The sequence below is a fragment of the Mesoplodon bidens genome (assembly GCF_964165515.1).
Source record: "Mesoplodon bidens genome assembly, contig: HAP1_SCAFFOLD_172, whole genome shotgun sequence".
NCBI classification, from domain to species: domain Eukaryota; kingdom Metazoa; phylum Chordata; class Mammalia; order Artiodactyla; family Ziphiidae; genus Mesoplodon; species Mesoplodon bidens.
The window spans coordinates 729,982-754,782 of NW_027671505.1; the positions used below are offsets into that span (position 1 = coordinate 729,982).

General features: G+C 49.8%; 1 protein-coding gene across 1 annotated transcript in view; it reads right to left on the bottom strand.

Annotated features, from left to right (window-relative positions):
- Positions 1–5,547: 5,547 nt before the first annotated feature.
- The window catches only part of LOC308611284 (uncharacterized protein), a gene marked incomplete at both ends in the record, with an annotated part of 64,578 nt that continues 45,324 nt past the window's right edge, over positions 5,548–24,801 (bottom strand). The window contains 5 exons of the mRNA XM_081260127.1: positions 5,548–5,565; positions 13,367–13,537; positions 14,322–14,915; positions 18,054–18,224; positions 19,009–19,602. Coding sequence (XP_081116253.1) covers positions 5,548–5,565; positions 13,367–13,537; positions 14,322–14,915; positions 18,054–18,224; positions 19,009–19,602 — 1,548 coding nt within the window. The remainder of the gene's footprint in view (positions 5,566–13,366; positions 13,538–14,321; positions 14,916–18,053; positions 18,225–19,008; positions 19,603–24,801) is intronic.

A 24,801-nucleotide genomic window follows, 5' to 3' on the forward strand; every position in this document is an offset into this window, starting at 1 on the left:
TAGGAGGGATTACAGCCCTGGTGATGAGACCTGTGCAGCCGAGATGATACCTAAGGTCTCTCTGAAATTCGGCCTCGTGGGACAAGGTGGAGAAGCACTCGGAACCTCTCCCGTGTGGTGACTCCCGTAGTGATAGCTCGTTTGTCCCTGACCCTTTTCAACGGTAGAAGGTATTTCCCAGGCGAGTCTCAGAGAGCACCAAAGGCTATGAAGGACCAGCTTTGCCCTGCTCTCCCAAAGCACCCTGCCCCGTGTTCTTGAGTCCCTGTCGGTACTTACCACTAGGATGTTGGCATCCTCTGTAGTCGCTGCATCTCCAGATTGGAGCATCGGGGTAGTGCTGTAACTGTCTACCGGTGGTCTCAGGATATAGACAAGCTTTTCCCAATAGGAAAAGAGGTCTTTTTGTGCGTCGGAAGAGGGGCACAGCTGCATGTAGAAAGTCCGGCCGGTAGCAAGATTCAGGCACAGCTGCTGTTTCTCCCGGTTGTGGATGGAGATATTGACAAACTTCAAGGGGATCAGCCTGGTGAGCTCTAGGGTCTTCACGGGCTTGCAACCTTTCCCCTTGGTGACCCCGGCACAGACTCTCCTTGGTCGGGCCAGCAGCATGACGTCAGGTAGCGGGAAGAGGGGGCTGGTGGATGTGACGCCCACAGTCACCGTTCGGACGCGGTTGTCTAGGTCAATCAGTTCTCCTTCCTTGCTGACCTGGATAAAGTCGCTCTCCAACATGGGCGCGTGCTTGAAAATGTCATACTCTCCTCCCTCGTACAGTTGTCGTTGCAGGACCCCCATGGAGGTCCTCGACACCCCCACTGAACAGTAGCTATTGGCCGTGTAATGAGGTAAACTCTCACTGCTCATGGCTCTCTTCGTTCAAGACAGAGCCACCAGCCACAAATTGAGTCTCGGAGAGAGAGAGAGAGAGGGAACGAAAGCACCTCGTCACCTCCCTGCAGGACTCTGCCAGAGTCTCTTGACCCGACCCTTTTTATACCGCAAGCCCTTTGTGACCCGTCACCATCGCATAACACACCCCTTTGTTGAGCCCCCAAGCCCCCACTCCCTTAGGGCAGGCTCACCAGCCTCCCCCTAAACCAACCACCACGTCCATAGGGAACAGGCTGACCCTGCCAGGGTATAGGTGTGGGTAGGCTGGATAGTCTTTCTACTCAAAAGGTTGAGAAAACCCTCCTGCTTTTGTAAATATCTGGGTGGTTTCCAGTCTTGTTGTTGTTACAGATCTCCATCATCTTGGCGCTTCTGCTGAATGATGTCCGGGGGATAAAATCCTGGAAGTGGACCGTGTACTTGCTAAGGGCAGGCATCCTATGGGGATTGCTGTTCTCTGTGCCCCCAGCGTATATAGCACAGGGCTGGCAGGAACTTAGAAAGAGTGCTACCTGTCAGAGTCCCATTGGTACAGTCATTTCCAGGATATGGAGAATTTTCTCACCCATTTTCTCTTTTCAAGGAGGCTAACTTTTTATATTTATATTTTTTTACAGCTTTACAAACTGTATTTATTGTGAGATATAACATGCATTCATGAAAGTGCACAAACCATAAATATATAGCTTAATGAGTATCAAGAAAGTGAGCACCCTTGTAGCTGCCACCCAGAGCAAGGAATAGAACCACGCCAGCCCCTCTTCTGCATGCTCCCTCCCCACCAAGGTCACCCAACCTTGGCTTCTATTTTTTTTTCTTTTCCCCCTTCTTTTTTATTGATGTATATTTGATTTACAATGTTGTATTCATTTCTGTTGTGTTAATTTCTTCTGTTAATTTCTGATTCAGTTTCATGTATAGTCTTTTTCCTATTCTTTTCCATTATGGTTGATCACAGGATACTGAGTATAGTTCTCTGTGCTCTACAGTAGGACCCTGCTGTTTATCCACCCTGTAGTTTGTATCTGCTAATCCCAAACTCCCAATCCTTCCCTGCCCCCAACCCCACTGAAAACCCCAAGTCTCTCTTCTATGTCTGGGAGTCTGTTTCTGTTTTGCAGATATGTTCATTTGCATCGTACTTTAGAGTCCCTGTATAAGGGCTATCATATGGTGAGAAATGTTATTTTTTAAATAGGCTTCCCAGGTGATCCTTATGCATGTGAATGTTGGAGAACTACTGTCTTCCACTGTAAAGTTATGGCCTACTGTGGCTGAAAGAGGCCCCCCAGACCTCCTAGCCCAGTGGTTTTCCAACTTGGCTGCTGCAGAGTAGAATTATTGGGTGAGATTTTTAAAACTCCCAGTGCTGGAGGGCTTACCCCACTTAAATGTCATCAGAATCTCTGGGATTGGGGTCAGGCTATCAATGTTTTTTTTTTTGTTTGTTTGTTTGTTTTGAAGCTCCCCAGGGAACTGCCAACATACAACCAAGGATAAGAATCACTGCAGCGGTCCAATCCATTGGTTTTACAGTTGGGGACCCCGTGGCTGCCCACCGAGGTACCATTACGGTGAGGCAGAGTGACCCAAGAGAGTCAGTGGCCCAGACAGGATAGGAACTCAGATTTCCTGACTCCTCGTTGGTGCTGCTTCTACCATAAAGATTGTGTCCCTTTGTTGAGCCAATGACAACCCTGATCCCCACGTGTTCTGTTTTATCCTACACAAAGTAAAATAACTCCCAATGGTTTGATTTCCTTACAAGCCAGAGAGAGTTTCTGTTTTCATAAGGTGAACCTCTGACCCCAGCTATGGCCTGAAGCTCAGCCCCGGCTGCAGACTTGTCCTCCCTCCACCCTAAGTGCCCTGGAGAAGCCTTGCTGGGAAAACAGGCTTCTCTTTCTGGCAGTGGCTATGCACGTGTGACCTTCGAGCAAGCGACGAAAACCTTTTTCTCTGCTTATTTCCTTGCCTTCTACAGAGTGCCCATAACCAAACCAAAGTGCTTTGCTGAGAAAAGGATGGTTGTTCAATAACATAGCCTCGTGCTAGGCACAGAATGGACAGCCAATAAATACTGGATGAGTTAAGTAATTAATTCAGCAACGCAAGTATACACATCACACAGTCACTTCCCCCAGCTTGTCTTCTCCCCAAACTATTTACATATTAAATCTTATTTCAAAAGATTCACAACCTCGCAATGAAAATTTCTGTAGAGTGCATCTATTTCCAGCCCTAGTGAATGGCTTAATGATACTTAATACCTATCTTGTACAACAAAATTTTGATTCTGGGGTCTCAGGCCAAAGCACAATTCGCACCACAGAAGTCACTGTCAAGTCACTACCAGGCGAGGGGACATAGAAAACACAAGATAGCATTTCTTTTGGAGTTGTATGGTTTCCTTTATTAGAGAAAGTAGGAATTGCCACTCTAGGGAAGGACTCAAGTCAACCGGGGCTTTGTCTACCTCCCAGTGGTCATGTGTGAGCCTTGGTGCTGAATGGGGAATGACTGAAGCGCCTAAAGATGGAGAGGATCTCACTGGCGGTCTTACTTAGAGTCCCCGAACTGGTGGTGGGCTGGCTCTTCCTCCGTCTGCGAGCTGTCCTCCCCTCCTTTGTCAACTTTGGGGTTTTCATGGCCGCATGAGGACCAGTGGGAGGATGCTTTCTGGGTCTTGTCCCCTCGTGTCCTGTCGTGACCTTCACCTGTCCTGCGGTGATGGGAACTTTTCCTCGATGAAGACGTGTCCTTCTTTCCTTTTTTTCCTTCCAGGCTTCATCCCTGGGGTGGGAGACCTTCTGGCTTCCATCCCGTTCAGACGTGTAGCCTTCGCTCTGCAAGGTGGAGACCATGGGGGCTGCGACCTTCCCTTCAGCTCTTCCAGCAGCAGGCTTGCTGGTTGTGACTGCAGCTGGCAACACCATGCTCATGCTGCTCTCTGGACCATCTGCCCCCGTCGAGGATATGCTGGCAGCACCCGCCGAGACCAGGTTCGTGTCCTGCAGTGATAGGCTGGCAGCACCTGCAGTGGGCTGGCCGGATCCGCTTTCTCCTGGATCCTCGATGATGGCTCCCGCCAGGCCTTCGGTCATCCCTGCCGCCGATCCTTCGGTGCCTTTCAGGGCTGCAGTTGATCCATGGGGGGCATGATGGATTCCCTCTCCCACCACATAAGCACAAGACGTGGCTCCAGTCACGTCACGAAGCATGTGAAGCCCAACCTCATCCTGATCCCTTTCTCTGTGGAGCTCTGTGGTCTGAGCCAAGGGGAGGAGAGACAGGTAAGATAGAGATGACAGAAAGTGAGCTCAGAACTGTCCGCTCCTCTCTCATCCTGGAGCTGAGCAACTCAAGGCCTTATACTTAGAATAACCTTTGAAATCACCCAGTCTAAGCTCCCATTGGATGCAAGACCCCATCTACTGCACCCCTGTCAAACGGCCACTCCACTTTACTTGAACATTTCCAGGGTCAGGGAGAGCACTGATACAATTCTCCATGATGATATACACTTTAACTTTATACCCTTGTGCTTCTCTCTCTGCAGGACATATTCCTAGAAGTGGGGTTCCTGGGTCAAGGGATGCACACCTTGTACATTTTGGTGACTCCACGGGTTGGGCTGATTTGAGTCAGCGTGTCGGAGTCCCTTGGAGACACAATGAAGGAAGGACTTCCTAACTGTGAATGATGTTCCCCACCTGCTGAGACTACCTGGGCTGGGGTAAGTGTTCAGGAAGAGACCAGACAGTCAGGATGCTGTAGAAGGGATTACAGCCCTGGTGATGAGACCAGTGCAGCCGAGATGATACCTAAGGTCTCTCTGAAACTCGGCCTCGTGGGACAAGGTGGAGAAGCACTCGGAACCTCTCCCGTGCGGTGACTCCCGTAGTGATAGCTCGTTTCTCCCTGACCCTTTTCAACGGTAGAAGTTATTTCCCAGGCGAGTCTCAGAGAGCACCAAAGGCTATGAAGGACCAGTTTTGCCCTGCTCTCCCGAAGCGCCCTGCTCCGTGTTCTTGAGTCCCTGTCGGTGCTTACCACTAGGATTTTGGCATCCTCTGTAGTCGCTGCATCTCCAGTTTGGAACATCGGGGTACTGCTGTAACTGTCTACCGGTGGTCTCAGGATATAGACAAGCTTTTCCCAGTAGGAAAAGAGGTCTTCTTGTGCGTCGGAAGAGGGGCACAGCTGCAGATAGAAAGTCCGGCCGGTAGCAAGATTCAGGCACAGCTGCTGTTTCTCCCGGTTGTGGATGGAGATCTTGACAAACTTCAAGGGGAGCAGCTTGGTGAGCTCTAGGGTCTTCACGGGCTTGCAACGTCTCCCCTTGGTGATCCCGGCACAGACTTTCCTTGGTCGGGCCAGCAGCATGACGTCAGGTAGTGGGAAGAGGGGGCTGGTGGATGCGACGCCCACAGTCACCGTTCGGACGCGGTTGTCTAGGTCAATCAGTTCTCCTTCCTTGCTGACCTGGATAAAGTCGCTCTCAAACATGGGAGCGTACTTGAAAATGTCATACTCTCCTCCCTCGTACAGTTGTCGTTGCAGGACCCCCATGGAGGTCCTCGACACTCCCACTGAACTGTAGCTATTGGCCGTGTAATGAGGTAAACTCTCACTGCTCATGGCTCTCTTCGTTCAAGAGAGAGCCACCAGCTACAAATTGAGTCTCGGAGAGAGAGAGAGAGAGGGAACGAAAGCACCTCGTCACCTCCCTGCAGGACTCTGCCAGAGTCTCTTGACCCGACCCTATTTATACCGCAAGCCCTTTGTGACCCGTCAATATCGCATCACACACCCCTTTGTTGAGCCTCCAAGCCCCCACCCCTTTGGGGCAGGCTCACCAGCCTCCCCCTAAACCAACCACCACGTCCATAGGGAACAGGCTGACCCTGCCATGGTATACGTGTGGGTAGGCTGGATAGTCTTTCTACTCAAAAGGTTGAGAAAACCCTCCTGCTTTTGTAAATATCTGGGTGGTTTCCAGTCTTGTTGTTGTTACAAATCTCCATCATCTTGGCGCTTCTGCTGAATGATGTCCTGGGGATAAAATCCTGGAAGTGGACCGTGTACTTGCTAAGGGCAGGCATCCTATGGGGATTGCTGTTCTCTGTGCCCCCAGCGTATATAGCACAGTGGTGGCAGGAACTTAGAAAGAGTGCTACGTGTCAGAGTCCCATTGGTACTGTCATTTCCAGGATATGGAGAATTTTCTCACCCATTTTCTCTTTTCAAGGAGGCTAACGTTTTATATTTATATTTTTTTACAGTTTTAGAAACTGTTTTTCTTGTGAAATATAACACACATTCATGAAAGTGCACAAACCATAAATATATAGCTTAATGAGTAACAAGAAAGTGAGCAGCCTTGTAGCTGCCACCCAGAACAAGGAATAGAACCCTGCCAGCCCCTCTTCTGCGTGCTCCCTCCCCACAAAGGGAACCGAACCTTGGCTTCTATTTTTTTCCTTTCCCCCCTTCTTTTTTATTGACGTATAGTTGATTTGCAATGTTGTGTTCCTTTCAATTGTGTTAATTTCTTCTGTTAATTTCTGATTCAGTTTCATGTGTATTCTTTGTATATTTCATGTATAGTCTTTTTCCTATTCTTTTCCATTATGGTTGATCACAGGATACTGACTATAGCTCTCTCTGCTCTACAGTAGGACCCTGCTGTTTATCCACCCTGTAGTTTGTATCTGCTAATCCCAAACTCCCAATCCTTCCCTGCCCCCAACCTCACTGAAAACCCCAAGTCTCTCTTCTATGTCTGGGAGTCTGTTTCTGTTTTGCAGATATGTTCATTTGCATCGTACTTTAGAGTCCATGTATAAGGGCTATCATATGGTGAGAAATGTTATTTTTTAAACAGGCTTCCCAGGTCATCCTTATGCATGTGAATGTTTGAGAACTACTGTCTTCCACTGTAAAGTTATGGCATACTGGGGCTGAAAGAGGCCCCCCAGACCTCCTAGCCCAGTGGTTTTCCAACTTGGCTGCTGCACAGTAGAATTATTGGGTGAGATTTTTAAAACACCAAGTGCTGGAGGGCTTACCCCACTTAAATGTCTTCAGAATCTCTGGGATTGGGGTCAGGCTATCAATGTTTTTTTGTTTGTTTGTTTGTTTGTTTTGAAGCTCCCCAGGGAACTCCCAACATACAACCAAGGGTAAGAATCACTGCAGCGGTCCAATCCATTGGTTTTACAGTTGGGGACCCCGTGGCTGCCCACCGAGGTACCATTACAGAGTGGCAGAGTGACCCAAGAGAGTCAGTGGCCCAGACAGGATAGGAACTCAGATTTCCTGACTCCTCGTTGGTGCTGCTTCTACCATAAAGATTGTGTCCCTTTGTTGAGCCAATGACAACCCTGATCCCCCCGTGTTCTGTTTTATCCTACACAAAGTAAAATAACTCCCAATGGTTTGATTTCCTTACAAGCCAGAGAGAGTTTCTGTTTTCATAAGGTGAACCTCTGACCCCAGCTATGGCCTGAAGCTCTGCCCCGGCCGCAGACTTGTCCTCCCTCCACCCTAAGTGCCCTGGAGAAGCCTTGCTGGGAAAACAGGCTTCTCTTTCTGGCAGTGGCTATGCACGTGTGACCTTCGAGCAAGCGACGAAAACCTTTTTCTGTGCTTATTTCCTTGCCTTCTACAGAGTGCCCATAACCAAAGCAAAGTGCTTTGCTGAGAAAAGGATGGTTGTTCAATAACATAGCCTCGTGCTAGGCACAGCACGGACAGCCAATAAATACTTGATGAGTTAAGTAATTAATTCAGCAACGCAAGTATACACATCACACAGTCACTTCCCCCAGCTTGTCTTCTCCCCAAACTATTTACATATTAAATCTTATTTCAAAAGATTCGCAACCTCGCAATGAAAATTTCTGTAGAGTGCATCTATTTCCAGCCCTAGTGAATGGCTTAATGATACTTAATACCTATCTTGTACAACAAAATTTTGATTCTGGGGTCTCAGGCCAAAGCACAATTCGCACCACAGAAGTCACTGTCAAGTCACTACCAGGCGAGGGGACATAGAAAACACAAGATCGCATTTCTTTTGGAGTTGTATGGTTTCCTTTATTAGAGAAAGTAGGAATTGCCTCTCTAGGGAAGGATCCAAGCCAACCGGGGCTTTGTCTACCTCCCAGTGGTCAAGTGTGAGCCTTGGTGCTGAATGGGGAATGACTGAAGCGCCTAAAGATGGAGCGGATCTCACTGGCGGTCTTACTTAGAGTCCCCGAACTAGTGGCGGGCTGGCTCTTCCTCCGTCTGCGAGCTGTCCTCCCCTCCTTTGTCAACTTTGGGGTTTTCATGGCCGCATGAGGACCAGTGGGAGGATGCATTCTGGGTCTTGCCCCTCGTGTCCTGTGGTGACCTTCACCTGTCCTGCGGTGATGGGAACTTTTCCTCGATGAAGACGGGTCCTTCTTTCCATTTTTTCCTTCCAGGCTTCATCCCTGGGGTGGGAGACCTTCTGGCTTCCATCCCGTTCAGACGTGTAGCCTTTGCTCTGAAAGGTGGAGACCACGGTGGCTGCGACCTTCCCTTCAGCTCTTCCAGCAGCAGGCTTGCTGGTTGTGACTGCAGCTGGCAACACCATGATCATGCTGCTCTCTGGACCATCTGCCCCCGTCGAGGATGTGCTGGCAACACCCGCCGAGAGCAGGTTCGTGTCCTGCAGGGATAGGCTGGCAGCACCTGCGGTGGCCTGGCCGGATCCGCTTTCTCCTGGATCCTCGATGGTGGCTCCCGCCAGGCCCACGGTCATCCATGCCACCGATCCTTTAGCGCCTTTCAGGGCTGCAGTTGATCCATGGGGGCATGATCGATTCCCTCTCCCCCCACATAAGCACAAGACGTGGCTCCAGTCACGTCACGAAGCTTGTGAAGCCCAAACACATCCTGATCCCTTTCTCTGTGGAGCTCTGTGGTCTGAGCCAAGGGGAGGAGAGACAGGTAAGATAGAGATGACAGAAAGTGAGCTCAGAACTGTCCGCTCCTCTCTCATCCTGGAGCTGAGCAACTCAAGGCCTTATACTTAGAATAACCTTTGAAATCACCCCGTCTAAGCTCCCATTGGATGCAAGACCCCATCTACTGCACCCCTGTCAAACGGCCTCTCCACTTTACTTGAACAGTCTCAGGGTCCGGGAGAGCACTGATACAATTCTCCATGATGATATACACTTTAACTTTATACCCTTGTGCTTCTCTCTCTGCAGGACAGATTCCTAGAAGTGGGGTTCCTGGGTCAAGGGATGCACACCTTGTACATTTTTGTGACTCCACGGGTTGGGCTGATTTGAGTCAGCGTGTCGGAGTCCCGGGGAGACACAATGAAGGAAGGACTTCCTAACTGTGAATGATGTTCCCCACCTGCTGAGACTACCTGGGCTGGGGTAAGTGTTCAGGAAGAGACTAGACAGTCAGGATGCTGTAGAAGGGATTACAGCCCTGGTGATGAGACCAGTGCAGCCGAGATGATACCTAAGGTCTGTCTGAAATTCGGCCTCGTGGGACAAGGTGGAGAAGCACTCAGAACCTCTCCAGTGTGGTGACTCCCGTAGTGATAGCTCGTTTGTCCCTGACCCTTTTCAACGGTAGAAGGTATTTCCCAGGCGAGTCTCAGAGAGCACCAAAGGCTATGAAGGACCAGCTTTGCCCTGCTCTCCCGAAGCGCCCTGCCCCGTGTTCTTGAGTCCCTGTCGGTGCTTACCACTAGGATTTTGGCATCCTCTGTAGTCGCTGCATCTCCAGTTTGGAACATCGGGGTACTGCTGTAACTGTCTACCGGTGGTCTCAGGATATAGACAAGCTTTTCCCAGTAGGAAAAGAGGTCTTCTTGTGCGTCGGAAGAGGGGCACAGCTGCAGATAGAAAGTCCGGCCGGTAGCAAGATTCAGGCACAGCTGCTGTTTCTCCCGGTTGTGGATGGAGATCTTGACAAACTTCAAGGGGAGCAGCTTGGTGAGCTCTAGGGTCTTCACGGGCTTGCAACCTCTCCCCTTGGTGATCCCGGCACAGACATTCCTTGGTCGGGCCAGCAGCATGACGTCAGGTAGTGGGAAGAGGGGGCTGGTGGATGCGACGCCCACAGTCACCGTTCGGACGCGGTTGTCTAGGTAAATCAGTTCTCCTTCCTTGCTGACCTGGATAAAGTCACTCTCAAACATGGGAGCGTACTTGAAAATGTCATACTCTCCTCCCTCGTACAGTTGTCGTTGCAGGATCCCCATGGAGGTCCTCGACACCCCCACTGAACAGTAGCTATTGGCCGTGTAATGAGGTAAACTTTCACTGCTCATGGCTCTCTTCGTTCAAGACAGAGCCACCAGCCACAAATTGAGTCTCGGAGAGAGAGAGAGAGAGGGAACGAAAGCACCTCGTCACCTCCCTGCAGGACTCTGCCAGAGTCTCTTGACCCGACCCTATTTATACCGCAAGCCCTTTGTGACCCGTCACCATCGCATCACACACCCCTTTGTTGAGCCTCCAAGCCCCCACCCCCTTGGGGCAGGCTCACCAGCCTCCCCCTAAACCAACCACCACGTCCATAGGGAACAGGCTGACCCTGCCAGGGTATATGTGTTGGTAGGCTGGATAGTCTTTCTACTCAAAAGGTTGAGAAAACCCTCCTGCTTTTGTAAATATCTGGGTGGTTTCCTGTCTTGTTGTTGTTACAAATCTCCATCATCTTGGCGCTTCTGCTGAATGATGTCCTGGGGATAAAATCCTGGAAGTGGACCGTGTACTTGCTAAGGGCAGGCATCCTATGGGGATTGCTGTTCTCTGTGCCCCCAGCGTATATAGCACAGTGCTGGCAGGAACTTAGAAAGAGTGCTACCTGTCAGAGTCCCATTGGTACAGTCATTTCCAGGATATGGAGAATTTTCTCACCCATTTTCTCTTTTCAAGGAGGCTAACGTTTTATATTTATATTTTTTTACAGTTTTAGAAACTGTTTTTCTTGTGAAATATAACACACATTCATGAAAGTGCACAAACCATAAATATATAGCTTAATGAGTAACAAGAAAGTGAGCAGCCTTGTAGCTGCCACCCAGAGCAAGGAATAGAACCCTGCCAGCCCCTCTTCTGCGTGCTCCCTCCCCACAAAGGGAACCCAAACTAGGCTTCTATTTTTTTCCTTTCCCCCCTTCTTTTTTATTGACGTATAGTTGATTTGCAATGTTGTGTTCCTTTCTGTTGTGTTAATTTCTTCTGTTAATTTCTGATTCAGTTTCATGTGTATTCTTTGTATATTTCATGTATAGTCTTTTTCCTATTCTTTTCCATTATGGTTGATCACAGGATACTGACTATAGCTCTCTGTGCTCTACAGTAGGACCCTGCTGTTTATCCACCCTGTAGTTTGTATCTGCTAATCCCAAACTCCCAATCCTTCCCTGCCCCCAACCCCACTGAAAACCCCAAGTCTCTCTTCTATGTCTGGGAGTCTGTTTCTGTTTTGCAGATATGTTCATTTGCATCGTACTTTAGAGTCCATGTATAAGGCCTATCACATGGTGAGAAATGTTATTTTTTAAATAGGCTTCCCAGGTGATCCTTATGCATGTGAATGTTTGAGAACTACTGTCTTCCACTGTAAAGTTATGGCATACTGGGGCTGAAAGAGGCCCCCCAGACCTCCTAGCCCAGTGGTTTTCCAACTTGGCTGCTGCTCAGTAGAATTATTGTGTGAGATTTTTAAAACTCCCTGTGCTGGAGGGCTTACCCCACTTAAATATCATCAGAATCTCTGGGATTGGGGTCAGGCTATCAATGTTTTTTTTTGTTTGTTTGTTTGTTTTGAAGCTCCCCAGGGAACTCCCAACATACAACCAAGGGTAAGAATCACTGCAGCGGTCCAATCCATTGGTTTTACAGTTGGGGACCCCGTGGCTGCCCACCGAGGTACCATTACAGAGAGGCAGAGTGACCCAAGAGACTCAGTGGCCCAGACAGGATAGGAACTCAGATTTCCTGACTCCTCGTTGGTGCTGCTTCTACCATAAAGATTGTGTCCCTTTGTTGAGCCAATGACAACACTGATCCCCCCGTGTTCTGTTTTATCCTACACAAAGTAAAATAACTCCCAATGGTTTGATTTCCTTACAAGCCAGAGAGAGTTTCTGTTTTCATAAGGTGAACCTCTGACCCCAGCTATGGCCTGAAGCTCAGCCCCGGCCGCAGACTTGTCCTCCCTCCACCCTAAGTGCCCTGGAGAAGCCTTGCTGGGAAAACAGGCTTCTCTTTCTGGCAGTGGCTATGCACGTGTGACCTTCGAGCAAGCGACGAAAACCTTTTTCTGTGCTTATATCCTTGCCTTCTACAGAGTGCCCATAACCAAACCAAAGTGCTTTGCTGAGAAAAGGATGGTTGTTCAATAACATAGCCTCGTGCTAGGCACAGAATGGACAGCCAATAAATACTTGATGAGTTAAGTAATTAATTCAGCAACGCAAGTATACACATCACACAGTCACTTCCCCCAGCTTGTCTTCTCCACAAGCTATTTACATATTAAATCTTATTTCAAAAGATTCGCAACCTCGCAATGAAAATTTCTGTAGAGTGCATCTATTTCCAGCCCTAGTGAATGGCTTAATGATACTTAATACCTATCTTGTACAACAAAATTTTGATTCTGGGGTCTCAGGCCAAAGCACAATTCGCACCACAGAAGTCACTGTCAAGTCACTACCAGGCGAGGGGACATAGAAAACACAAGATCGCATTTCGTTTGGAGTTTTATGGTTTCCTTTATTAGAGAAAGTAGGAATTGCCTCTCTAGGGAAGGATCCAAGCCAACCGGGGCTTTGTCTACTTCCCAGTGGTCATGTGTGAGCCTTGTTGCTGAATGGGGAATGACTGAAGCGCCTAAAGACGGAGAGGATCTCACTGGCGGTCTTACTTAGAGTCCCCGAACTGGTGGCGGGCTGGCTCTTCCTCCGTCTGCGAGCTGTCCTCCCCTCCTTTGTCAACTTTGGGGTTTTCATGGCCGCATGAGGACCAGTGGGAGGATGCTTTCTGGGTCTTGTCCCCTCGTGTCCTGTGGTGACCTTCACCTGTCCTGTGGTGATGGGAACTTTTCCTCGATGAAGACGTGTCCTTCTTTCCTTTTTTTCCTTCCAGGCTTCATCCCTGGGGTGGGAGACCTTCTGGCTTCCATCCCGTTCAGACGTGTAGCCTTCGCTCTGCAAGGTGGAGACCATGGGGGCTGCGACTTTCCCTTCAGCTCTTCCAGCAGCAGGCTTGCTGGTTGTGACTGCAGCTGGCAACACCATGCTCATGCTGCTCTCTGGACCATCTGCCCCCGTCGAGGATATGCTGGCAACACCCGCCGAGACCAGGATTGTGTCCTGCAGGGATAGGCTGGCAGCACCTGCAGTGGCCTGGACGGATCCGCTTTCTCCTGGATCCTCGATGGTGGCTCCCGCCAGGCCCACGGTCATCCCTGCCGCCGATCCTTCGGCGCCTTTCAGGGCTGCAGGTGACCCACGGGGGGCATGATGGATTCCCTCTCCCCCCACATAAGCACAAGACGTGGCTCCAGTCACGTCACGAAGCTTGTGAAGCCCAACCTCATCCTGATCCCTTTCTCTGTGGAGCTCTGTGGTCTGAGCCAAGGGGAGGAGAGACGGGTAAGATAGAGATTACAGAAAGTGAGCTCAGAACTGTCCACTCCTCTCTCATCCTGGAGCTGAGCAACTCAAGGCCTTATACTTAGAATAACCTTTGAAATCACCCAGTCTAAGCTCCCATTGGATGCAACACCCCATCTACTGCACCCCTGTCAAACGGCCACTCCACTTTACTTGAACAGTCCCAGGGTCAGGGAGAGCACTGATACAATTCTCCATGATGATATACACTTTAACTTTATACCCTTGTGCTTCTCTCTCTGCAGGACAGATTCCTAGAAGTGGGGTTCCTGGTTCAAGGGATGCACACCTTGTACATTTTGGTGACTCCACGGGTTGGGCTGATTTGAGTCAGCGTGTCGGACTCCCGGGGAGACACAATGAAGGAAGGACTTCCTAACTGTGAATGATGTTCCCCACCTGCTGAGACTACCTGGGCTGGGGTAAGTGTTCAGGAAGAGACCAGAGAGTCAGGATGCTGTAGAAGGGATTACAGCCCTGGTGATGAGACCAGTGCAGCCGAGATGATACCTAAGGTCTGTCTGAAATTCGGGCTCGTGGGACAAGGTGGAGAAGCACTCAGAACCTCTCCAGTGTGGTGACTCCCGTAGTGATAGCTCGTTTGTCCCTGACCCTTTTCAACGGTAGAATGTATTTCCCAGGCGAGTCTCAGAGAGCACCAAAGGCTATGAAGGACCAGCTTTGCCCTGCTCTCCCGAAGCGCCCTGCCCCGTGTTCTTGAGTCCCTGTCGGTGCTTACCACTAGGATTTTGGCATCCTCTGTAGTCGCTGCATCTCCAGTTTGGAACATCGGGGTACTGCTGTAACTGTCTACCGGTGGTCTCAGGATATAGACAAGCTTTTCCCAATAGGAAAAGAGGTCTTCTTGTGCGTCGGAAGAGGGGCACAGCTGCAGATAGAAAGTCCGGCCGGTAGCAAGATTCAGGCACAGCTGCTGTTTCTCCCGGTTGTGGATGGAGATCTTGACAAACTTCAAGGGGAGCAGCTTGGTGAGCTCTAGGGTCTTCACGGGCTTGGAACCTCTCCCCTTGGTGATCCCGGCACAGACATTCCTTGGTCGGGCCAGCAGCATGACGTCAGGTAGTGGGAAGAGGGGGCTGGTGGATGCGACGCCCACAGTCACCGTTCGGACGCGGTTGTCTAGGTAAATCAGTTCTCCTTCCTTGCTGACCTGGATAAAGTCACTCTCAAACATGGGAGCGTACTTGAAAATGTCATACTCTCCTCCCTCGTACAGTTGTCGTTGCAGGATCCCCATGGAGGTCCTCGACACCCCCACTGAACAGTAGCTATTGGCCGTGTAATGAGGTAAACTTTCACTGCTCATGGCTCTCTTCGTTCAAGACAGAGCCACCAGCCACAAATTGAGTCTCGGAGAGAGAGAGAGAGAGGGAACGAAAGCACCTCGTCACCTCCCTGCAGGACTCTGCCAGAGTCTCTTGACCCGACCCTATTTATACCGCAAGCCCTTTGTGACCCGTCACCATCGCATCACACACCCCTTTGTTGAGCCTCCAAGCCCCCACCCCCTTGGGGCAGGCTCACCAGCCTCCCCCTAAACCAACCACCACGTCCATAGGGAACAGGCTGACCCTGCCAGGGTATATGTGTTGGTAGGCTGGATAGTCTTTCTACTCAAAAGGTTGAGAAAACCCTCCTGCTTTTGTAAATATCTGGGTGGTTTCCTGTCTTGTTGTTGTTACAAATCTCCATCATCTTGGCGCTTCTGCTGAATGATGTCCTGGGGATAAAATCCTGGAAGTGGACCGTGTACTTGCTAAGGGCAGGCATCCTATGGGGATTGCTGTTCTCTGTGCCCCCAGCGTATATAGCACAGTGCTGGCAGGAACTTAGAAAGAGTGCTACCTGTCAGAGTCCCATTGGTACAGTCATTTCCAGGATATGGAGAATTTTCTCACCCATTTTTTCTTTTCAAGGAGGCTAACGTTTTATATTTATATTTTTTTACAGTTTTAGAAACTGTTTTTCTTGTGAAATATAACACACATTCATGAAAGTGCACAAACCATAAATATATAGCTTAATGAGTAACAAGAAAGTGAGCAGCCTTGTAGCTGCCACCCAGAGCAAGGAATAGAACCCTGCCAGCCCCTCTTCTGCGTGCTCCCTCCCCACAAAGGGAACCCAAACTAGGCTTCTATTTTTTTCCTTTCCCCCCTTCTTTTTTATTGACGTATAGTTGATTTGCAATGTTGTGTTCCTTTCTGTTGTGTTAATTTCTTCTGTTAATTTCTGATTCAGTTTCATGTGTATTCTTTGTATATTTCATGTATAGTCTTTTTCCTATTCTTTTCCATTATGGTTGATCACAGGATACTGACTATAGCTCTCTGTGCTCTACAGTAGGACCCTGCTGTTTATCCACCCTGTAGTTTGTATCTGCTAATCCCAAACTCCCAATCCTTCCCTGCCCCCAACCCCACTGAAAACCCCAAGTCTCTCTTCTATGTCTGGGAGTCTGTTTCTGTTTTGCAGATATGTTCATTTGCATCGTACTTTAGAGTCAATGTATAAGGCCTATCACATGGTGAGAAATGTTATTTTTTAAATAGGCTTCCCAGGTGATCCTTATGCATGTGAATGTTTGAGAACTACTGTCTTCCACTGTAAAGTTATGGCATACTGGGGCTGAAAGAGGCCCCCCAGACCTCCTAGCCCAGTGGTTTTCCAACTTGGCTGCTGCACAGTAGAATTATTGTGTGAGATTTTTAAAACTCCCTGTGCTGGAGGGCTTACCCCACTTAAATATCATCAGAATCTCTGGGATTGGGGTCAGGCTATCAATGTTTTTTTTTGTTTGTTTGTTTGTTTTGAAGCTCCCCAGGGAACTCCCAACATACAACCAAGGGTAAGAATCACTGCAGCGGTCCAATCCATTGGTTTTACAGTTGGGGACCCCGTGGCTGCCCACCGAGGTACCATTACAGAGAGGCAGAGTGACCCAAGAGAGTCAGTGGCCCAGACAGGATAGGAACTCAGATTTCCTGACTCCTCGTTGGTGCTGCTTCTACCATAAAGATTGTGTCCCTTTGTTGAGCCAATGACAACCCTGATCCCCCCGTGTTCTGTTTTATCCTACACAAAGTAAAATAACTCCCAATGGTTTGATTTCCTTACAAGCCAGAGAGAGTTTCTGTTTTCATAAGGTGAACCTCTGACCCCAGCTATGGCCTGAAGCTCAGCCCCGGCCGCAGACTTGTCCTCCCTCCACCCTAAGTGCCCTGGAGAAGCCTTGCTGGGAAAACAGGCTTCTCTTTCTGGCAGTGGCTATGCACGTGTGACCTTCGAGCAAGCGACGAAAACCTTTTTCTGTGCTTATATCCTTGCCTTCTACAGAGTGCCCATAACCAAACCAAAGTGCTTTGCTGAGAAAAGGATGGTTGTTCAATAACATAGCCTCGTGCTAGGCACAGAACGGACAGCCAATAAATACTTGATGAGTTAAGTAATTAATTCAGCAACGCAAGTATACACATCACACAGTCACTTCCCCCAGCTTGTCTTCTCCACAAGCTATTTACATATTAAATCTTATTTCAAAAGATTCGCAACCTCGCAATGAAAATTTCTGTAGAGTGCATCTATTTCCAGCCCTAGTGAATGGCTTAATGATACTTAATACCTATCTTGTACAACAAAATTTTGATTCTGGGGTCTCAGGCCAAAGCACAATTCGCACCAGAGAAGTCACTGTCAAGTCACTACCAGGCGAGGGGACATAGAAAACACAAGATCGCATTTCGTTTGGAGTTTTATGGTTTCCTTTATTAGAGAAAGTAGGAATTGCCTCTCTAGGGAAGGATCCAAGCCAACCGGGGCTTTGTCTACTTCCCAGTGGTCATGTGTGAGCCTTGTTGCTGAATGGGGAATGACTGAAGCGCCTAAAGACTGAGAGGATCTCACTGGCGGTCTTACTTAGAGTCCCCGAACTGGTGGCGGGCTGGCTCTTCCTCCGTCTGCGAGCTGTCCTCCCCTCCTTTGTCAACTTTGGGGTTTTCATGGCCGCATGAGGACCAGTGGGAGGATGCTTTCTGGGTCTTGTCCCCTCGTGTCCTGTGGTGACCTTCACCTGTCCTGTGGTGATGGGAACTTTTCCTCGATGAAGACGTGTCCTTCTTTCCTTTTTTTCCTTCCAGGCTTCATCCCTGGGGTGGGAGACCTTCTGGCTTCCATCCCGTTCAGACGTGTAGCCTTCGCTCTGCAAGGTGGAGACCATGGGGGCTGCGACTTTCCCTTCAGCTCTTCCAGCAGCAGGCTTGCTGGTTGTGACTGCAGCTGGCAACACCATGCTCATGCTGCTCTCTGGACCATCTGCCCCCGTCGAGGATATGCTGGCAACACCCGCCGAGACCAGGATTGTGTCCTGCAGGGATAGGCTGGCAGCACCTGCAGTGGCCTGGACGGATCCGCTTTCTCCTGGATCCTCGATGGTGGCTCCCGCCAGGCCCACGGTCATCCCTGCCGCCGATCCTTCGGCGCCTTTCAGGGCTGCAGGTGACCCACGGGGGGCATGATGGATTCCCTCTCCCCCCACATAAGCACAAGACGTGGCTCCAGTCACGTCACGAAGCTTGTGAAGCCCAACCTCATCCTGATCCCTTTCTCTGTGGAGCTCTGTGGTCTGAGCCAAGGGGAGGAGAGACGGGTAAGATAGAGATTACAGAAAGTGAGCTCAGAACTGTCCACTCCTCTCTCATCCTGGAGCTGAGCAACTCAAGGCCTTATACTTAGAATAACCTTTGAAATCACCCAGTCTAAGCTCCCATTGGATGCAACACCCCATCTACTGCACCCCTGTCAAACGGCCACTCCACTGTACTTGAACAGTCCCAGGGCCAGGGAGAGCACTGATACAATTCTCCATGATGATATACACTTTAACTTTATACCCTTGTGCTTCTCTCTCTGCAGGACAGATTCCTAGAAGTGGGGTTCCTGGGTCAAGGGATGCACACCTTGTACATTTTGGTGACTCCACGGGTTGGGCTGATTTGAGTCAGCGTGTCGGACTCCCGGGGAGACACAATGAAGGAAGGACTTCCTAACTGTGAATGATGTTCCCCACCTGCTGAGACTACCTGGGCTGGGGTAAGTGTTCAGGAAGAGACCAGAGAGTCAGGATGCTGTAGAAGGGATTACAGCCCTGGTGATGAGACCAGTGCAGCCGAGATGATACCTAAGGTCTGTCTGAAATTCGGGCTCGTGGGACAAGGTGGAGAAGCACTCAGAACCTCTCCAGTGTGGTGACTCCCGTAGTGATAGCTCGTTTGTCCCTGACCCTTTTCAACGGTAGAATGTATTTCCCAGGCGAGTCTCAGAGAGCACCAAAGGCTATGAAGGACCAGCTTTGCCCTGCTCTCCCGAAGCGCCCTGCCCCGTGTTCTTGAGTCCCTGTCGGTGCTTACCACTAGGATTTTGGCATCCTCTGTAGTCGCTGCATCTCCAGTTTGGAACATCGGGGTACTGCTGTAACTGTCTACCGGTGGTCTCAGGATATAGACAAGCTTTTCCCAATAGGAAAAGAGGTCTTCTTGTGCGTCGGAAGAGGGGCACAGCTGCAGATAGAAAGTCCGGCCGGTAGCAAGATTCAGGCACAGCTGCTGTTTCTCCCGGTTGTGGATGGAGATCTTGACAAACTTCAAGGGGAGCAGCTTGGTGAGCTCTAGGGTCTTCACGGGCTTGGAACCTCTCCCCTTGGTGATCCCGGCACAGACATTCCTTGGTCGGGCCAGCAGCATGACGTCAGGTAGTGGGAAGAGGGGGCTGGTGGATGCGACGCCCACAGTCACCGTTCGGACGCGGTTGTCTAGGTAAATCAGTTCTCCTTCCTTGCTGACCTGGATAAAGTCACTCTCAAACATGGGAGCGTACTTGAAAATGTCATACTCTCCTCCCTCGTACAGTTGTCGTTGCAGGATCCCCATGGAGGTCCTCGACACCCCCACTGAACAGTAGCTATTGGCCGTGTAATGAGGTAAACTCTCACTGCTCATGGCTCTCTTCGTTCAAGACAGAGCCACCAGCCACAAATTGAGTCTCGGAGAGAGAGAGAGAGAGGGAACGAAAGCACCTCGTCACCTCCCTGCAGGACTCTGCCAGAGTCTCTTGACCCGACCCTATTTATACCTCAAGCCCTTTGTGACCCGTCAAAATCGCATCACACACCCCTTTGTTGAGCCTCCAAGCCCCCACCACCTTGGGGCAGGCTCACCAGCCTCCCCCTAAACCAACCACCACGTCCATAGGGAACAGGCTGACCCTGCCAGGGTATACGTGTGGGTAGGCTGGATAGTCTTTCTTCTCAAAAGGTTGAGAAAACCCTCCTGCTTTTGTAAATATCTGGGTGGTTTCCAGTCTTGTTGTTGTTACAAATCTCCATCATCTTGGCGCTTCTGCTGAATGATGTCCTGGGGATAAAATCCTGGAAGTGGACCGTGTACTTGCTAAGGGCAGGCATCCTATAGGGATTGCTGTTCTCTGTGCCCCCAGCGTATATAGCACAGTGCTGGCAGGAACTTAGAAAGAGTGCTACCTGTCAGAGTCCCATTGGTACAGTCATTTCCAGGATATGGAGAATTTTCTCACCCATTTTCTCTTTTCAAGGAGGCTAACGATTTATATTTATATTTTTTTACAGTTTTAGAAACTGTTTTTCTTGTGAAATATAACACACATTCATGAAAGTGCACAAACCATAAATATATAGCTTAATGAGTAACAAGAAAGTGAGCAGCCTTGTAGCTGCCACCCAGAGCAAGGAATAGAACCCTGCCAGCCCCTCTTCTGCGTGCTCCCTCCCCACAAAGGGAACCCAAACTTGGCTTCTATTTTTTTCCTTTCCCCCCTTCTTTTTTATTGACGTATAGTTGATTTGCAATGTTGTGTTCCTTTCTGTTGTGTTAATTTCTTCTGTTAATTTCTGATTCAGTTTCATGTGTATTCTTTGTATATTTCATGTATAGTCTTTTTCCTATTCTTTTCCATTATGGTTGATCACAGGATACTGACTATAGCTCTCTGTGCTCTACAGTAGGACCCTGCTGTTTATCCACCCTGTAGTTTGTATCTGCTAATCCCAAACTCCCAATCCTTCCATGCCCCCAACCCCACTGAAAACCCCAAGTCTCTCTTCTATGTCTGGGAGTCTGTTTCTGTTTTGCAGATATGTTCATTTGCATCGTACTTTAGAGTCCATGTATAAGGGCTATCATATGGTGAGAAATGTTATTTTTTAAATAGGCTTCCCAGGTGATCCTTATGCATGTGAATGTTTGAGAACTACTGTCTTCCACTGTAAAGTTATGGCATACTGGGGCTGAAAGAGGCCCCCCCGACCTCCTAGCCCAGTGGTTTTCCAACTTGGCTGCTGCACAGTAGAATTATTGGGTGAGATTTTTAAAACTCCCTGTGCTGGAGGGCTTACCCCACTTAAATGTCATCAGAATCTCTGGGATTGGGGTCAGGCTATCAATGTTTTTTTTTTTTTGTTTGTTTGTTTTGAAGCTCCCCAGGGAACTCCCAACATACAACCAAGGGTAAGAATCACTGCAGCGGTCCAATCCATTGGTTTTACAGTTGGGGACCCCGTGGCTGCCCACCGAGGTACCATTACAGAGAGGCAGAGTGACCCAAGAGAGTCAGTGGCCCAGACAGGATAGGAACTCAGATTTCCTGACTCCTCGTTGGTGCTGCTTCTACCATAAAGATTGTGTCCCTTTGTTGAGCCAATGACAACCCTGATCCCCCCGTGTTCTGTTTTATCCTACACAAAGTAAAATAACTCCCAATGGTTTGATTTCCTTACAAGCCAGAGAGAGTTTCTGTTTTCATAAGGTGAACCTCTGACCCCAGCTATGGCCTGAAGCTCAGCCCCGGCCGCAGACTTGTCCTCCCTCCACCCTAAGTGCCCTGGAGAAGCCTTGCTGGGAAAACAGGCTTCTCTTTCTGGCAGTGGCTATGCACGTGTGACCTTCGAGCAAGCGACGAAAACCTTTTTTTGTGCTTATATCCTTGCCTTCTACAGAGTGCCCATAACCAAACCAAAGTGCTTTGCTGAGAAAAGGATGGTTGTTCAATAACATAGCCTCGTGCTAGGCACAGAACGGACAGCCAATAAATACTTGATGAGTTAAGTAATTAATTCAGCAACGCAAGTATACACATCACACAGTCACTTCCCCCAGCTTGTCTTCTCCACAAGCTATTTACATATTAAATCTTATTTCAAAAGATTCGCAACCTCGCAATGAAAATTTCTGTAGAGTGCATCTATTTCCAGCCCTAGTGAATGGCTTAATGATACTTAATACCTATCTTGTACAACAAAATTTTGATTCTGGGGTCTCAGGCCAAAGCACAATTCGCACCACAGAAGTCACTGTCAAGTCACTACCAGGCGAGCGGACATAGAAAACACAAGATCGCATTTCGTTTGGAGTTGTATGGTTTCCTTTATTAGAGAAAGTAGGAATTGCCTCTCTAGGGAAGGATCCAAGCCAAACGGGGCTTTGTCTACCTCCCAGTGGTCATGTGTGAGCCTTGTTGCTGAATGGGGAATGACTGAAGCGCCTAAAGACGGAGAGGATCTCACTGGCGGTCTTACTTAGAGTCCCTGAACTGGTGGCGGGCTGGCTCTTCCTCCGTCTGCGAGCTGTCCTCCCCTCCTTTGTCAACTTTGGGGTTTTCATGGCCGCATGAGGACCAGTGGGAGGATGCTTTCTGGGTCTTGTCCCCTCGTGTCCTGTGGTGACCTTCACCTGTCCTGCGGTGATGGGAACTTTTCCTCGATGAAGACGTGTCCTTCTTTCCTTTTTTTCCTTCCAGGCTTCATCCCTGGGGTGGGAGACCTTCTGGCTTCCATCCCGTTCAGACGTGTAGCCTGCGCTCTGCAAGGTGGAGACCATGGGGGCTGCGACCTTCCCTTCAGCTCTTCCAGCAGCAGGCTTGCTGGTTGTGACTGCAGCTGGCAACACCATGCTCATGCTGCTCTCTGGACCATCTGCCCCCATCGAGGATATGCTGGCAACACCCGCCGAGACCAGGTTTGTGTCCTGCAGGGATAGGCTGGCAGCACCTGCAGTGGCCTGGACGGATCCGCTTTCTCCTGGATCCTCGATGGTGGCTCCCGCCAGGCCCACGGTCATCCCTGCCGCCGATCCTTCGGCGCCTTTCAGGGCTGCAGGTGACCCACGGGGGGCATGATGGATTCCCTCTCCCCCCACATAAGCACAAGACGTGGCTCCAGTCACGTCACGAAGCTTGTGAAGCCCAACCTCATCCTGATCCCTTTCTCTGTGGAGCTCTGTGGTCTGAGCCAAGGGGAGGAGAGACGGGTAAGATAGAGATGACAGAAAGTGAGCTCAGAACTGTCCACAACTCTCTCATCCTGGAGCTGAGCAACTCAAGGCCTTATACTTAGAATAACCTTTGAAATCACCCAGTCTAAGCTCCCATTGGATGCAAGACCCCATCTACTGCACCCCTGTCAAACGGCCACTCCACTTTACTTGAACAGTCCCAGGGTCAGGGAGAGCACTGATACAATTCTCCATGATGATATACACTTTAACTTTATACCCTTGTGCTTCTCTCTCTGCAGGACAGATTCCTAGAAGTGGGGTTCCTGAGTCAAGGGATGCACACCTTGTACATTTTGGTGACTCCACGGGTTGGGCTGATTTGAGTCAGCGTGTCGGACTCCCGGGGAGACACAATGAAGGAAGGACTTCCTAACTGTGAATGATGTTCCCCACCTGCTGAGACTACCTGGGCTGGGGTAAGTGTTCAGGAAGAGACCAGAGAGTCAGGATGCTGTAGAAGGGATTACAGCCCTGGTGATGAGACCAGTGCAGCCGAGATGATACCTAAGGTCTGTCTGAAATTCGGCCTCGTGGGACAAGGTGGAGAAGCACTCAGAACCTCTCCAGTGTGGTGACTCCCGTAGTGATAGCTCGTTTGTCCCTGACCCTTTTCAACGGTAGAAGGTATTTCCCAGGCGAGTCTCAGAGAGCACCAAAGGCTATGAAGGACCAGCTTTGCCCTGCTCTCCCGAAGCGCCCTGCCCCGTGTTCTTGAGTCCCTGTCGGTGCTTAAAACTAGGATTTTGGCATCCTCTGTAGTCGCTGCATCTCCAGTTTGGAACATCGGGGTACTGCTGTAACTGTCTACCAGTGGTCTCAGGATATAGACAAGCTTTTCCCAATAGGAAAAGAGGTCTTCTTGTGCGTCAGAAGAGGGGCACAGCTGCAGATAGAAAGTCCGGCCGGTAGCAAGATTCAGGCACAGCTGCTGTTTCTCCCGGTTGTGGATGGAGATCTTGACAAACTTCAAGGGGAGCAGCTTGGTGAGCTCTAGGGTCTTCACGGGCTTGCAACCCCTCCCCTTGGTGATCCCGGCACAGACTTTCCTTGGTCGGGCCAGCAGCATGACGTCAGGTAGTGGGAAGAGGGGGCTGGTGGATGCGACGCCCACAGTCACCGTTCGGACGCGGTTGTCTAGGTCAATCAGTTCTCCTTCCTTGCTGACCTGGATAAAGTCGCTCTCAAACATGGGAGCGTACTTGAAAATGTCATACTCTCCTCCCTCGTACAGTTGTCGTTGCAGGATCCCCATGGAGGTCCTCGACACCCCCACTGAACAGTAGCTATTGGCCGTGTAATGAGGTAAACTCTCACTGCTCATGGCTCTCTTCGTTCAAGACAGAGCCACCAGCCACAAATTGAGTCTCGGAGAGAGAGAGTGAGAGGGAACGAAAGCACCTCGTCACCTCCCTGCAGGACTCTGCCAGAGTCTCTTGACCCGACCCTATTTATACCGCAAGCCCTTTGTGACCCGTCACCATCGCATCACACACCCCTTTTTTGAGCCTCCAAGCCCCCACCCCCTTGGGGCAGGCTCACCAGCCTCCCCCTAAACCAACCACCACGTCCATAGGGAACTGGCTGACCCTGCCAGGGTATAGGTGTGGGTAGGCTGGATAGTCTTTCTACTCAAAAGGCTGAGGAAACCCTCTTGCTTTGGTAAATATCTGGGTGGTTTCCAGTCTTGTTGTTGTTACAAATCTCCATCATCTTGGCGCTTCTGCTGAATGATGTCCTGGGGATAAAATCCTGGAAGTGGACCGTGTACTTGCTAAGGGCAGGCTTCCTATGGGGATTGCTGTTCTCTGTGCCCCCAGCGTATAGAGCACAGTGCTGGCA